The 15885-nt window shown below is 48.3% G+C and overlaps 1 protein-coding gene across 2 annotated transcripts in view; it reads left to right on the top strand.

The window, feature by feature from the left end:
• LOC8030256 overlaps positions 1–15009 on the top strand; it is a 50044-nt gene extending 35035 nt beyond the window's left edge. Inside the window, exons 2-3 of one of the 2 annotated variants that reach the window (XM_029994556.4) lie at positions 3009–3128; positions 9562–15009. In XM_029994556.4, the coding sequence (XP_029850416.2) occupies positions 3009–3128; positions 9562–9953 (512 nt within the window). In that variant the 3' untranslated portion in view covers positions 9954–15009. The remainder of the gene's footprint in view (positions 1–3008; positions 3129–9561) is intronic. The other variant, XM_002399493.5, reaches the window with a different exon arrangement.
• Positions 15010–15885: the final 876 nt, after the last annotated feature.

Here is a 15885-nt window from a genome sequence, read left to right on the forward strand (position 1 = left end):
AGCGTCTCCATCGATCGCTTTTCGACGCGTGTTTCGTGGCCTTCGCGGCTGCCGTTGTGTGAAAAGGGTAAAAGTGAAATAGTTGGCAGGTGATGCAAGGGTGTTGTAAATTCATCCGGTCGAATTAGGTCGTTTGGTGTTCCGAATACATCAGACACCATCGCTAATGCCTGTACAAAAAAAAAAAAAAAAACGTTTTTTAGATAATTTATATCGATTGAAGTCTATTCCTGGAAGTTGGGTGCCAGCACGGTAATCTCAAAATTATGTTGCTCAGTCGATCTAGCCTGAATGCTCGTGGAACTGGACTTTTTCAGTCACTTTCGAGATCTGCCCTTGATATGGCACCAACGACGCTTATTTACGGAGTTGATTATGGCATACTCAAAGAACGCCGAGTTAAATGGATGCCAGCTGTCTAACGTATTTCTAGTTAGTTGCTTCAAACAATTTGAAATAACGCTAGGTAGCGGACATCAACTATCTGGCAGAGTTCCCAATCTGACTGTGGCCCGATAAGGCTGAGTCCGGATCTTCGATGCTGTACATTTTACCATGCTTTACTTCAGGGTGGCCAGATATAATGCCAAATTGATGCTCTGTTTTATTCCCAGTTTTGCTTAATGTGACCTTGATAGAACAGAACCCTTTTTGAACGTGATTGGGTCAGATCTGATCTCATTGTGATTTCAAGGCCAAGTTCCGGACGTTTGCTCTTCCACCTATATGGTGAAAAAATAGCGCACAAAAAGACGAGGACAGGGACAGGAACGGAACACAGAAGACAGACAAGCAGGCTGGATGCATTCCCCTGCCGCACGTTCCTGCTTCCTTCTTCTTTTCAACGTACAACACATTGGAGTTGTGAGTTAGCGCTTGCCTGTCTTCTGTGTTCCGTTCCTGTCCCTGTCCTCGTCTTTGTACGCGCTATTTTTTCATCGCGTTCAAACAGTACCAACTCGCCCAGCTTACCACTTTTCCACCTACAGTAAAACCTCGTTATAACAAAATGGGATATAACAAACTAATGGATATAACAAAGCAATCATAATTCCCCTTGCTTGTTAATAGTGGGAAGAAATGAATATTGCTATAACAAACTAATGGTTATAACGAAATAATTACGACCGCTCCTTCAAGTTTGTTATAACAAGGTTTTACTGTATATCCAGATCTGATTTTTGTATGCTCAGAGAATGCCTTATTTTGGGCCTGAGCTATTACGCATTTTGAAAACTAGCCGTCCATCCCTTTCTGAATGTCTGCTGTTATGCCGACTTCCAGGTCTGACATGAGGTGTACAGATAACTTGAGTTCTAGACCTCAGGTCTTTCGAATGATGGAAATATGTCGTTCAGTTGTGAACCTCAGATATGCGATATGCACTAGTTCCAGATCTGACTTTTGTTCGACAACGTAAAGCCCCGATACCAACACTGCATGCACATCTGCTTTTGAGACATAATTCCAGACGCCATCCTTGCTTGACTATAACAGATGTACTAGTGCTGGACCTGATAGATTCCACATGTTTTCCGGGTCTGAACCCAATTATCTTGCTGTTGCGAACTGCGGGTGGGGGGGAGCTAGGCGGGGTGAAGCCTTCATCAAGCTGCTTTTTAGCAGCTTTTCGTACCAGTCCCCTGTTTGTCATATAAAACTACGCGAAAGCAAATAAATTTGATTTGATACGGTCGAAGCTTCGTCCGGTTCTGAAACCATTTTTGTCTACCCTATCGCCAGGTCTGAACTTGCACGTCACGATTTCATAAGAGATGACGGATGAATTGGCATCCCAGCTCACTATGGCCTGTGGTCATCCGTCTTGAGAGGGCATAATAAGCGCTATCTTGCGCGTAAGTTACCTGTTGCGTAACGCGGAAAGGTTTAGTTGATGATTGGAGCTTCCATCACGCGAGATGCCCTTCCTCTTTGTTCCGGATCATTCATCAAGAAGAAGTTGCGTCATTTGGGCGTAGCTACTTCATCTAGAGTTCTTGAATGGGTGGGGGTGGACTACCGGGTTCTGTTATTGCCAAGGAAGAAAAAAAAAAAAAAAAGAACAGAGAGCAAAAACTAAAAGATCAACTCATTGGAATGATTACGTGAGGTTATGAGAAATACGTTGGAGGTCTGTCTTCCTGAACGGCGGTGCTCCGGCCCTCTTTCCCTGTTGTCGAATGAAGACACACTTTGAGACACAGATCGGCGTCCACGTGTAACGAGAACGAAATGTCGCAAAGCGCCCAGATACGAAATGGCGGTGAAGCAATGGCTGTGCTAAGAACACGTGATGAGATCGTGCTGATGCAAATGCTTGAAAGTATGTTTGAAGGCAGGAAAGAAGGTCTGCACGAGGGCCAGATCTGGCCATCACATAATTGACGCTCGGTGTTCTGATTCCGGGTCTGTGTTTACTGAGATTATTTCCCGTAAAATTTGCAGGGCGGTTTTCGGAACATTTTATTTGTGTCAGATGTTCGGAATTATTGCTCTCGTTCACCGATGCCAAGTTTTTCGGGATTTTCAGTGGTGTCCGAGCTCATGCGCTTGTAACTTTTTGGTTGTTTTGCATATTTGTGACTCTTCGTGTTTACGAAGATTTCGTATTACGACGCTGGGCTATGGATTCTGCAAACTCGTTGGAATGGTGTTGCAAGTCAACCGTCTACTAGACAAAGACAAATGAATCAATGACGACGCATCGGAACGCTTGACGTGACCCAGATGCATTCATTTAAGTTCTGTTCCCACGAGTACGACAACCGTCAACAAAACAATATCGACTTTCTGGCAACCGAGCGGTCTCCCGCAATACTGCTTGTTTTCCAACGTTTTTTTTTTTCTTCTTTTTTTTGTGGCGTTTTTGTAAGGTGCGTTCCTTGTTTGTCGCTGTGATGGGAACGAGGCGCTCCTTTGACTTGGTATCTCATGGCAGTGTAGTGGAAGATAACGTTATTTTCTCTTGGTTGATACGACAATTCTTTTTGTTTTCTTTTTAATTTCAGATTATCTGCGACACATGGATTCCGAGCAGCAGGCGATCATTTCAGACGAAGCGGCGTCCACAACAGCGGACGACAGCGAAGACGACGGTGGCGCCACAACGACGCCCGCAACAACTACAAGTGAGCTAACATCTCCATCGGTTTAATTAGTCGTTACGAAAAAAGTTATAACAAAAACTGCGCATGTTGGTATAATGTAAGAATTGAAAAAGATGTGAACCTCCACGCTATACTTTTTGTGTTTGATTACTCATTATACCGAGGAATCTCACAAGGTAAAAATGTCTTAAGTGCACACTGCGAAATCGTTGGCTTAATCTTGACGTCAGTGAACGCTCAGCAGCGACGCACTCAGTTATGGCCACCAGTGGTTACCATTTTATACACGTTTGCAAGTACGGCCTCTGGACTCCGCCACCTTGCTTCTGGTGTGAGTAGATCGTCTCATAGTCAGGCATTGCTGAGGCGTACCCACGGTTTCCAGACTGGCGCCCAAACAAAGCGTTTTCCATCCACGGTGTCCAGACTAGCTCGCGAAGCGCGGCCTCTTGCAAACCTCTATATGAAAGTGTGAAACTCTCGTTCAGACAATTAGGGCTGGTTCTCACTAGAGTTCCTGTAGAGGCTCCCTACAAGAGCCAGAGTTTTGCGTCTGTTTTCCACTTGTCGCCGCGCCGCTATTAGCCCAGATCGATCACGTCAGGAGCAAAGAATCCAGCGCCGTGCAGGAAAGCCACCGATATGGTCGCCTCGCCGATGCTGCATGCACGCGCCCCGGTGCGCCCGGTGGATGTTCTCCTGCCTTTTGCCTCCTTCTCCTCCTTTCCTGTTTTCCGTCCGCGGCGGTGCGCGAGGCACCGCTATTCGCCGAATTCAGTCACACGACGAGCAAAGAATCCAAGGCTACGGCCACCCGCCGAGGATGAACGCGCAACTCTGCTACGAAATAGGTATAGCTATACAGGAACTCCAGTTCACACATCTGCGTTTTAGTATGATCGACTGCCTTGCAGCCACTTGTGGTCGCTTATGATGAGAGAACAGAATGGCTAAATCGAGAAAACAGCGCAACAAACACAAAGACGACTAGAAGAAAGGCACATGATGAGCGCTGACTGACAACTAAAAGTTTATTGAAGAAACACACAACAAATCATAAGCCATTCTACTCTGTGAAGGTTGATGACCAGCGAAGCTGTTTAGCGCACGACACAGACGTGACACAGAATTTTGAACAAAGGTACGAACGCATGTATTATCTTCATCGGTGGTCATCGTGACGAGAGGTGCGCACACACATGTCGAGGGCTATCGCCGCCCCGAAAAGCCAGAGGAAACTAGACACGCGAGACTTTACAGCCACCCGGCAGAAGGAAAGGAACCAAGGCGCGCAAGCGCTTGAAACGACGGCAAAGAGAGGGCGGTGCGCTCTGTCCTCCTTCTTTCCGCTAATTTTTCCGTTAAATTTAGCGGGAAAAGTTTTCCGGTAAAATTGGCGGGGAAATTTTGTGCTATATTTAGCGGGGAAAATGGAATTTTCGTTGACGCACAAAAATTCCACGGAACCTTAGCCATAAACAGCGTTGCTGTAAAAGCAGCGACGGAATGGCGCCATCCGTCGTGCAGTCCTGGAACCATACCGATCTGCGTATATTTTACGCTTCATTCTTTCAGCTTGCGCTTGAGATAATTCTTGCAATGCTAAAGGAGCCCATTTCTCTGAAGCAGAGTACAGTGAAAAGATTCGATCATTTCAAATACTGCAAAAACCTTCAGTCTATGGTCCTACGTAGGTCGGAAATGTTCCAGGGCTTCCTGATAGATGGCGCCAGCGTGCCAGCGTGTTCTGTGGTCATAAACGCTTACAAGCGTTTAAAATGCAGTTGCGATCCCTCGAACGCGAATGCGCGAACCAGTTTACGGCCCGAGCATTATACCGACTGCATCACGACCGCTTACGTTTGGTACCGTCAGATGCAATTACGCGTTGCTGTGGTCTTAAAAGCCTTAAGACCATAGCAACCTTAAGAGGGAGGGGGGATAAGGGGTCAACGATCTTGTGCGTTTAGAAACCCGATGCGGACGGGCCAGTGACAGGAGCGGTAGGCCCTACAAGAAGTAAGCAGGAATAAGATTAAGAGACATACAGCCAAGGCTTGGCGGCCTTGGATGACTAGTCTTCTCAATGGCGACGGTTGTTCAGGCTTATATGACTCTACGCGAACATTTTATTTTGCTTTTCTTAGTGCATGCCCTCGTGATGTAGGGGGCGACTAGGGGCAACGGGTGAGCAGCTGTCACTGTGAGCGACGGGTCAAAGTGGGCTCTGTTTGGGATCTATGCTACTTCAGAGTCGAGACACGCGTCGGATTTACCATGGCGTGCCAGAGAATAAAATCTAAATAGGAAGAAGTAAGAGCCTACGAACGGGAGAGACCACCCGCGTTGCGTAAACATCGCGATCGCGTTTGCGCAATGTGGGAAAGAGAAAGACGGTGTTATGTTAGAAGCTGCGGATAAAATGGTGCGGTCGCCTCGGCCAACGAGGCTGGCTCTATCTTCTATGGATTCGCCTGCCACTAAAAAAACTCAAAACTCAAAAACAAAAAATGTTGAGTCTTTAAATAGGATACGCACGTCATAAAATATACTTTTCGCGCACACACAAAAAACTTTTTTAACGCAATATTTACGCCGCGAGACATATTTGTAAGTTAAGAGATTTTGATATTTCTGAGCCCCTAGAATCGCTCCACTAAACCCTCCCCTCAAAAATAACTAGCTAAGTGCCTGATTTGGAGATATATCTTACAAAATCAGGCCCCGTTTCCCCCATATAAACAAATAAATAGCGCGCAATGTACGTTGTCAGACTCATTTTGAGTGAGAAGCAGTTCCGTAACATGATTGTGTTTTGACAGGCAGTCGCGGGATATAGAAGCATCAGATGAAAGCAATGAAGTCTCGAAGTAAATCTCGCAACGTAAAAATTGCGCAAAAAAAAAAAAAAAAAGTTGCTTTTTGGGATGAAGTTTTATTATTTTTTTCTGCGACATCCATGTTTTATCCAGGCACTAAAGATACTTTTCCTTTTTAGTTTAGTGTCTCATCACGGGATTGAACCCGGAGTCTAGGTGACGAGGCAGATAATGCGGATGCTTCTTGGGCAGGAGTTTCGATGGCGTCAGAACGATGCCGAGTTCTGATTTGCTTTGATTAGAAGGATAGTGGGTAGACCCCAATGCTAGATGCCTCGAGGTCCACCCACTATTTCTTTTTTTGATCAGCCAATAAGAGCTCGGCGTTCTGACGTCATCGCAACCCCCTGTACAACAAGCAGACAAACTTGCTTTCCGCTTAAAGATACCTGCCTCAGAAATTGTCGCGAAGCTGCGGTAACGCCGCTACTACATCTTACGAGAGATTCTCTGTCAGACACAGTCTGGGGTGTCTTTTTCCTTTGTATGACGTCACACTGGTCCTACAAGCACTGTCGGCAGACATGTTCGTGTCCGCAGATGCTCCTCTCATTATGTCTGCAACGAACACCTAGTCTTTTGTCTGATGTATAAGCAGCCATGGGCGTACCAACCGGGGGGCAAGGGGGGCACTTGCCCCCCCCCCCCCCCCCCCCCCCAGTTCTCAGAGTGGGGGGGGGGGGAGCAAGGCATGTGTTTTGCCCCCATCCCCCATCTCAAACAGCCGCCACTGGGCAGGGCAAACACTGGCCAGCAGCGCCCAAGGGATACCAAGGGCACTGCCCCCCCCCCCCCCCCCTCCCGGCCCTGGGGGGGGGGGGGGGGGGGAGGTTCTGGTTTGCCCGCCCCCCGCTCCCCCACTCAAAAACAAGTTGGTACGCCACTGTGAGCAGCCTAACCACGTCTTTACATGTCTTGTCCTAAACAAAGGGGAAGGGGGGGGGGGGGGGATAAGTTCGTGCGGAAGCCAGACGAGTTTTGAGTCCAGCCATGATTCATTTTGATTGCTGAGCTCTCGTGCACGTTGTTTCGTGTCGGTGGCTCGGTGTCGACATTGAGGTTTCGAGGCGGCGCGGGGGATGTCGAGGCCCCTCGCATGCATGTTCTCGCATTGCAGGCTACTTGACACTAGAAAAACATGTTTACGCGTATACGTTTATCCATCGAACCGGACGGGCAAGCCACGGCGCGCGCAGCCGCTTTTCGTAACTGCGTGTCTGACCGAAAAAAATAAAAGTAAAGTAAACGCTGCCCACTTCGGACCGAGTTTATTGGGAGCGTTTACCGCCGTATAGCTGCGTGCGTCGTTGATGGCGTTGCCTGAAGTCGAGCGCGTGCTGGCAGACAGTTTTCGTCAGGTTCATTCCGTTTCATCAGAGGCGCATGAGCTTCGGCGTTGAGTATCGTTGTGCGCTTTGCTGGATAACGTGGTGTCTATATAGCTCGGTTCACTTTACGATGGGCCGCAGTATACGCTACGAACAATCCTATAGTATAAACCTTTAAAACAAAACGCCGGAAAAAGGCGCAGTTACAGTTTACGTCCTCGCAAACTTCCGAGAAGACTACTTCGTTTAAGCCTGAGCCCAGACGCCGCCGGCGCTACAAGGTAATGAGACACAATCAAGCAGCATCAAAAACGCAAGTCACTGTGCCTTTTTAGTTTATGACTAGTTCAGGCGATGATAGAACACGTCCGAAAACAGACGAATACCACGATAGTGCGCTTTTGAGGCTATCCGATTGGTCCGAAGTATAGCAATCCCCACCATAGCATTGCTTCTTGTAACGTATACGTGATATATTTTGTGGCCAGTTCCCCGTGGTGGTTACCTGAAAGACCGGTTAGTGAGAGATTGGTCGGTGATCTTTCATTACACCGGTATGACGCTCGATCCCCTCTTTTACGCGTTGAATAGCACAACGGACGGACCTCGCCAAAATCCCCAACTTCGTGATTTCCGCAGAACGTTCTTCGTCCCATGAATTTCGACGTCAACAGGTTTGGAAAAGGGCCAGCGAAACGAAGCGACCGGAAATGCATTGGAAGCCAAGAAATTCTTCGTGTTTGTAAACAGTAAAAGGGTCTATAGTCTATACACTCCGTTTCACTTCAGCTACGACAGCAGCCGATACTCCGATCCGATGTAGCCAATCAAGCGGCGCCGAAAGTGCATTGTCACGGCACTCGTCGTCTTTGTGGGTTTGCTGTGCGGAGCGCAAGTTCGTCTGCTGCTTTTGCAGAGGGTTGCGGTGACGTCAGAACGATGGCGAGCTCTGATTGGCTCTGGCTCTGACTTAAAAACAGCTCGCTTTCATGTCTACCCACTATCCTTTAAACAGAGCCAATCAGAGCTCGGCGTCGTTCTGACGTCATCGCAGCCCCTTGCAAAAGAAGCAGACGAACTCGCGCTCCGCATAGCAAACCCGCAAAGACGACGAGCGCCGTGATGACGCACTTTGGAAGCTGCCTGATTGGTCAGAACGGATCTTCGTGTCGGCTGCGGTCTGGTTTGAACGAAGTATAGCCGATCCAGCGCTATGACCAGAGCACGTGACTACGTGACTAAACGGAGGCGGGATATGTCTCTGAGCGCGCGCGCCCGCGCGCTTTGCGCGTTACCAGCTGTCGGTCACGTGACCGATCGAAATTAAATACTGCAGCTGCTCACATTGGAGGTGCCGTGTTCGAGCGCTGCGGAACGCGACGCGGTTTCATTCTACGTTGGTTTCATTGAAAAATAAAATAAAAAAAAGGTATTGTATTTTGCCGGCCACTAGACCCCATAACCCGCATTCTAACACTCGGTTTTGTGAGTGCCATATATTACGACGAGGCTTCTATCTCGCGACCGTCGCGCGGAAAGACTGGAATAATCCGACGAAGCTCTGTCCACACAGGCCCGTCATGCGGCGTCTGACTACCGCGAGTTTGGCACATGTGGCTTTCGTCACATCTGCTGGGCAACAACACCGCCTCCTCAGCCCTGTTTAGGAAAGATTCAGGAAATTGGGCGGATGACGGACATCACTTCTTGACGGACTTGTGCGGTGTTTATATTGCCTTCTTTCTTAGCTTATATAATACACATTGCGTTGTCGAGATATTTTTGTCTCTGAAGTTTTACTGTTGCAATTTGTTTTGGTGCTATATGCGCGATAAAGTGTATTTAGTTTACCGCTGATCTAACTGTGCACTGGAGACTAGGCGCTCGGCAGGTTAACCAGTCGCCCGCCTTTCATCGCCTGACCCCATTCTCTGCGCGACAGTATGCCCAGGAACCGTGATCATGTGGCGCAAGACTGATATTTGACTTCTCCAGCCAGCACGTTGTCTCATTCTTTCACAACGCAGCTACTACGCAATGCGTGTACCATTCTTCCCTTGAGGGTGGAATTCCCGTTGAGTGTTAATATAGGTTCGTCAACCTATTTTCTAGAACTGTGCAACTAGAAGATAGGTTCTACCAATTTTCTGTAGGTGTAAAACCAGAAGACAGGTTATATCAACCCGTCTTCCTATCTCCAAAAAGTGTGGAAACCTGATTTGCGTTGCACTTTTTTCTTTTTCATAGCAGGCTGGCAGAACCAGCGGGACATCACGTGCTGCATGCTGGGCCAGATCGCGGGCGACAAGGGATACCACTGCTTCGCCAAGTTCTACGCGGCGCGTCTCCTGATGCGCAACCGGAACCGGGCCCACAACCGCAAGATGAGCTTCTACGGCCGCAACAGGATCCCCGACTACGGCCGCAAGGTCATGCGCACATTCGAGCAGTGCGTGGTGGGCGACCGGGGAGTCATCTTCCACAAGTGCTGCCACCTGGTGGCCGTCGAGAGGCGGGACCGGATTCGTTACAACACCACCCACCAGGCGGAGCCCTCGACTTCCGGCGAAGCGGCGACGACCAACATCACCTCCGGTGCCACGGTCGAGCACCACCATCAGCACCATCATCATCAGTGATATTTTGCACCCGCCACATTGCAGACAAACCCAAACGCATGCACATTTGCCCCCACCCCCCCTCTCCACAAATACTTCACCCCAACACCGTCTCAACGGTGTTTGGAAGTTTCTCCATTTGATTGGACGTAGTACTCATGTACGGTTCGCGCGTGAAGTCATGGCACCATGCTGGTGGTCATCCCCGATTGTTCCCGTGGAGAAAAGCTAATTCGATGGTGCGAAATGTATGCCACAGAAGCTGTCCTAGCAGCAGCAAGGCCGTCACAACAGTCGCTGGCGTGACGCAATGCAAGCCATGCATACTTTTTCATCATCTAGTTGAAAAATAGCCTCCTGGAAGCCTCAGATGTACAGACGCGACGCTTCGCTACGGTTCCTGGTACGCGCCTCCGGCCGGTCTGTGTACCGCGTCCAAAAGAGTGGTCCCTCGATTTCCGCCTGATGACGTCATAGGTGCGTCATACTGTCGCCGGTCACGATTCTGGCGATGTCACAACAGCTGTGATGGATGTGGCAGGCGGATGTTCCGCTGCAGACCGCTCTCCAGCTTGGCAGCCCACGGATGCTTGGGACAGCGACACTCGCGTTCGCCCTTCCTTTTTGCCGCAATTTCTCTAGCCAACCACAAGGATCGCGACATACGACAGCGTGACATTTCGGCTTTTGGTACATCATTCGTTGCCACTTCGGGACATCTATCGATGCGTAGGCAGAAAAATGGGACGCTTAACAGACCAGTTAGAGACGCGTTCCAGACACCGTAGCTGCGCTAAGGGACAAAGCCAACTTTCTTAGCGAAACGTCTTCTGCCAATCCGAGGCTTTCAGAAAAGTTTTCGAGTTCTTTGTACCAGCTTCAACTAAGTGCCTTCGTGCTTTGTTCTTTTCACACTAACACTGACAGTGCGATGGAAGCGACATGATGGCTGTACCAATCAGCCGTTTTCCCTCGTCTCACGTTGTCGCTTTTCCTCCACGTGGCGGTCAACACGCACCTATAGCCGGGGTCAGGTTAAGAGTTCACGAGTACGCTCCTTCCACTTTTCACTTTCGCAGGGCTAACGCTTCCTCTCCAGCGTCCGCTCTGCTAAAGTGGAGAGAGGTAGTAGGAGCTTCCCCTGAAGTTATCACCTGACACCGATTATAGAATAATCAAAGCCCATACCAGTATAGCATTTCGAAGTCATCACAGTAAGATCCAGCGCATACGCAAATCAGACAAGAGTACCGCGTCAGCGTTCTGCTTGTACTCGTGTCTTGTTGAAGGACGTTTGGCGTCGGGCTGGGGTCCAGTAGCTGAGTTGGCGCTATCCGAGTGCGATGGCGTCATGTGGAGTATGTTTGCAGGCTTTGGTTATCCTAGGTGGTGCTGGTACCGAGATGGAAAAAGTGATGTGACGTGGTGCAGTGGGCAAGTGCTGATAGGTCCAGCAGCAAATGTTTCTACAAGACTGTTGCGTGATACACGCTTGATACCTACAGGGTATAGAGGTGCCCAGAAGGGCGAGTTGAAGTCGAGACAGACTGCAGGTTCACACGGGAATGAAACAAGCAGATGAAGTTATAAGTGTTCCCACTGGCAGGTGAACTTTTGTACTTTGCTTTGATGGTGTGCCAATCAGCTTCACAGGACCCGCTCTTCCCTGCTTCGTGTAACATTCGAGATTGTTCATGTATCATGAGGAGGATGAGAAGATTAAAGAAAATACTTATTGGAGGAAAGATAAAAAAAGGAAGATATTGCACTGGACTCGACGTGGGTACCAATATTTTTTTTTTGTATATGGGAACAGGGTTTTACAAATGAGGCTCCACGGTCGACTGCTAGTCGGTGCGACTAGTGGTCAAAAAGGGCAACTTTAGGCAGTACCTGGCGCCCGAACAATCGGATACGAGCGTTGCATCACAGTTTAGCAGGGGCACTCTGATGCTCGAGATCGGAATCAACGGATGTGGCCGCGGAACACCGCAGAGTTGCGAAATTGCTACACTGGATATTGCTACTTTGTCAATCCAAACTTGAGGAGCTCGCATAGTATCTTGGATGTCTCCACACGTGCCTTTGTTTCGGGAGATGTGACTAAAATAAAAGTGCATATTATAATTGTTTTCTTTTTTTTTTTTTCAGTATTTCGCCAATGTTTCCTTGTTAGTGTGTTTATGTTATGTATATTATCATCTGTATATTTTTTTTATTTTTTACCCCAATCCACTCTAGATTGCAACACTCAGCTTACGGCTTCTATGACTCGTACTGAAATAAATTCTGGGTTTCGGAGAGCGCCTTAGCGCCGGCAATGTATTGTAAAAAAACGCTATATCTTTGCCATCATTTCAACTTTACCGAGCCAAGTGTAAAGAAACGGTTTCTGGAACTTCGGTGCCTACTGTTCTTTTCTTGTCGCAAAAAATGGTTCTTACTTGTTTCTGTACTTAGAATTATCGTGATGGCCGAATCGCAGTGATATTGAAGTACTGCGAACATGTCAGCTTTTTTAAGCCCGACAAGTTTTCTATAAAGTTGATCAAAGCAAGGAGATATACATACTGGCGCGAGAAGTCAGGTCCGGGAAGCAATCATACATGCTTCATGTTTCTAATGTAGCTCTGAAAAAGTTGCGTTGGCTGTCGATCAGAACCCATGTGCAAATAAATCGTTCCTGAAAAAAAAAAAGATTTTTGCGCATGTTCAGTAGCCTTCTGTAGGATAAGGCCCTTGTTTAAAGCTACGAATTGGTGTACCGCCAACACTCGACTCTAACATCACGCCGGTGCGAGTTCGGTTTCTGGGCATGCGCAGTGCTGGTGCGAGCAAACGTAGACTTGTTCGTGAACATCGTATTAGTTTGTGGCTGTTTAAGATTGGGCATGAGTTCAAACAGGAGTTAAGGTTGATGACGATTGATGTGAAGTCCTCAGCCAGCAAACTTACTTTCTGTTATTAAATGAGACGGCGCAAGTACGAGGACTGAGGATGCGTGACTGATCGATCACATATTTTTGTCAGTAACGTTGCGCTATGCTCTTGTGCCCCATTCAGACGGCCAGCATAGAGGTGAATTTTAACATAGGTTCTTTTTCACCGCGGTGCAAGATAATACTCTTCAGGTGAGGACAGCGCGCTCCTCGCGCAGTGCAGATGAAGTTCGCTTTTCACTCTTTCTCTTTCTCTCTCTCTCTCTCACTATGGTTTCAAGCGGCGCCGGCAGATGACTCGTCGACACGTGGGCACTAGAGTTCCTGTATAGGCTCCCTACGGGAGGCTCCCTACGGGAGCCAGAGTTGCGCATTTGTTTTCCCCGCGCCGCCACGCCGCTATTCGCCGAGGTCCATCACGTGAGGAGGAAAGCATCCGTTGGCGTGCAAGAAAGCCACCTTTACGGTCGCTCGGCCGACGTTTCTCTTGCCCGGCGTATGTTTCCCTGCTTTCCGGCTCCTTTTCCTCCTCTCCTTCTTCTTCTTCTAAGCGTTGTGAAAGATGGTGGGGGGGGGGAGGAGAGGGCCAATAGTGGTTGCGCACCGGGCGCTTGGTCACTGGCTCTCGGGGGGAGGGGGGTGTGGGGAGAAAGGTTGGGGGTGGAGGGGGGAGATAGAAATAGATTTGTAGAAGGGGAGGGGGGGGGCGGGCATGTCGGAGTACGCGCGAGGGGGATTAATTTAGTTGCATCGAATACCGGGTGGCCGGGGATGGGGGGGCGGGGGGAGTTGGGGGTCCAGCGCTGGAGGCTGGCACGGCGCGGTGTCCGGCGATCAAGCAATCGTCCGGGGCGACCACGTCGTGTGGTGGGAGCATGCGCGGCGGCGCGCGCGGCGCCGCTATTCGCCAAATTTAGTCACGTGAGGAGCAAAGCATCCAGCTCGTGCGGGAAAGCCGGCGCTACGGCCACGCGCCGAGTCTGAATGCGCAACTCTGCTACCGTAGGTAGCATATACAGGAACTCTAGTGGGCACGGCAAAGACGGCTCGTGCCGCCTCATGCTCCACACGCGCAGAGCTCCAGCGAGGTTGTCGCACGTGGAGAAAGACCACGGTGTACCGGGGTGTCATGGCAACGAGATAATTTTTTTCGCTCTCACACAGTTTCCCCGTTTGGCCGCCGGCGACGCTGTCAGCCGCGGGCACGTAGAGTGCCTTCATACACACGGCACCCTACGGGCACGGTGGCCGCGGAATAATGCAGCCTTTCGGATGCCCGTCGAACGAACACTATCTCATTCCTCGCGCCCCGCGTTCAGCCCCGCCGTGTCCTCACCTAAAGAGTGTATCTTGCACCGTGCTTTGCACACGGCAAATCAGCTCGCGATCACGTGCCACTCGCGGAAGATCGCGAACTGATTCGTGGCTGACCATAAAGGATCCTTGGCTAAAGAGGCATTTATGATACGTGCGAATGGGGTGTTTGACTAGTGTGATGGTTATGTTGTTACCTCCATACAGTTATAGCTGCTGGGTCATGCTTGGGATTTTTTTGTGCAGAGAGCACCTCAGGTTTACTAGTCTAACTGAGGTCACTTGCGGCATGACCCCTTTAGGTACATATTGTTTGCTTTGTTAATTTGTGTACTCCGGTGGGCCTTTCCACTGAAGTGGTGTTGTAATTTTTTTATTGTCAAAGACCAGCGATGTTTGTTGGTCATTATAGCTACGTACAGGATTAAGGTAGACGTAAAATTGCTGTCTAGTTGTTTGCAAACTTCGTCACATATACATACAAAATATATTATTGTAAATTGCATCAGAGATCTTTTTATCGTAGTATAACGCGAATGTAATATTGAATGCCATTTTTTGACGATCGCGAGGCGTTTAGAGTTCTGTGTTCGCACATGGTTTGAGTGTGAATGAGTTTTCTCTGGAATATATCCAGATTTCTTGCCCGAGGATAGAGAGAAATCCCTAAACCATTTTATTTGAATCGCAATTTCATATATGTCACATGTATGTCACAAATGTAACATGCAGTCACAAGTGGACTTGCGTGTAATAAACGAGTCAAAATGTTCTTGCATTTGCATCGCAGCAAATAATAAATCATTGCATTATTTAGAAAACAAGAAACTTGTTTTTCGTTGCAAAGTTTCGAAATTTTTGGGCTGAATCAATCAGTTACTGAAGGTAAGTGATCAACGATGTCTTTTGTTCAATTGACGCCGTCGCTTGCCGGCGTAGAATAGCTCAAATCTTCCCAAGTGGTTCCAGTACCAGAAAACGCAATAAATGTCATAGGGTTTGAGCGTAAGCTGAGGCATGGATGACCAATAAAATACCCCATTTATCAACATACATTGAACCCACAGCGTCACACCTCCCCCTGTACAGGGGTATGTAGCTTCCGCTAAATAAGGAAACTTCAGTAGAGCAAAGAAATATTGGCTTTCATGAATTTGACAACGTCTGGAGTCAGCTGAATGCCAGATGTGGTTTTATGCCAATTTCACGGCCTCGAAAAGAGAAACTATGTACCTAAAGGTGTATTAAAAAGGCTTCTGACCTTCACTTTTATGGCACTACCTGGATCCACGTGCTTTAAGAAGCCAAAAGCATATCTTGAGCATGCATTCGCTTTCCTGTGAGAAACGCACACACACAAAAAAAAAAAAAAGAAAATCATAGACTACTTTTCCGGGAGGGGGCAGACACCCAAAGCTAAACAGCGCTCCACGGTCTTCAGTCTTTATTTTTTACAACTACAATACAATTATTACGTTCTTTTTAAATATTTAACAACTTAGCTCTCAGATAAGCTAACAAGGCTTGGGTGTAGGACGCGGCAGTAGTGGTACCAGGCAAACGAGGCAATCTAACAAAAATCACAATTTGCATGTTAAAAAAAAAACATTATTTTTGTTATATTTATATTGCCTTCACTATTATCAGCTACAGAAGCCTAAAAGCGAGTGGTATCTATAACCAGTTTTGGGTAAGTTACT

Source organism: Ixodes scapularis, unplaced genomic scaffold, assembly GCF_016920785.2.
Source record: "Ixodes scapularis isolate PalLabHiFi unplaced genomic scaffold, ASM1692078v2 PGA_scaffold6__148_contigs__length_123643588, whole genome shotgun sequence".
In the NCBI taxonomy this organism is placed as follows: Eukaryota; Metazoa; Arthropoda; class Arachnida; order Ixodida; family Ixodidae; genus Ixodes; species Ixodes scapularis.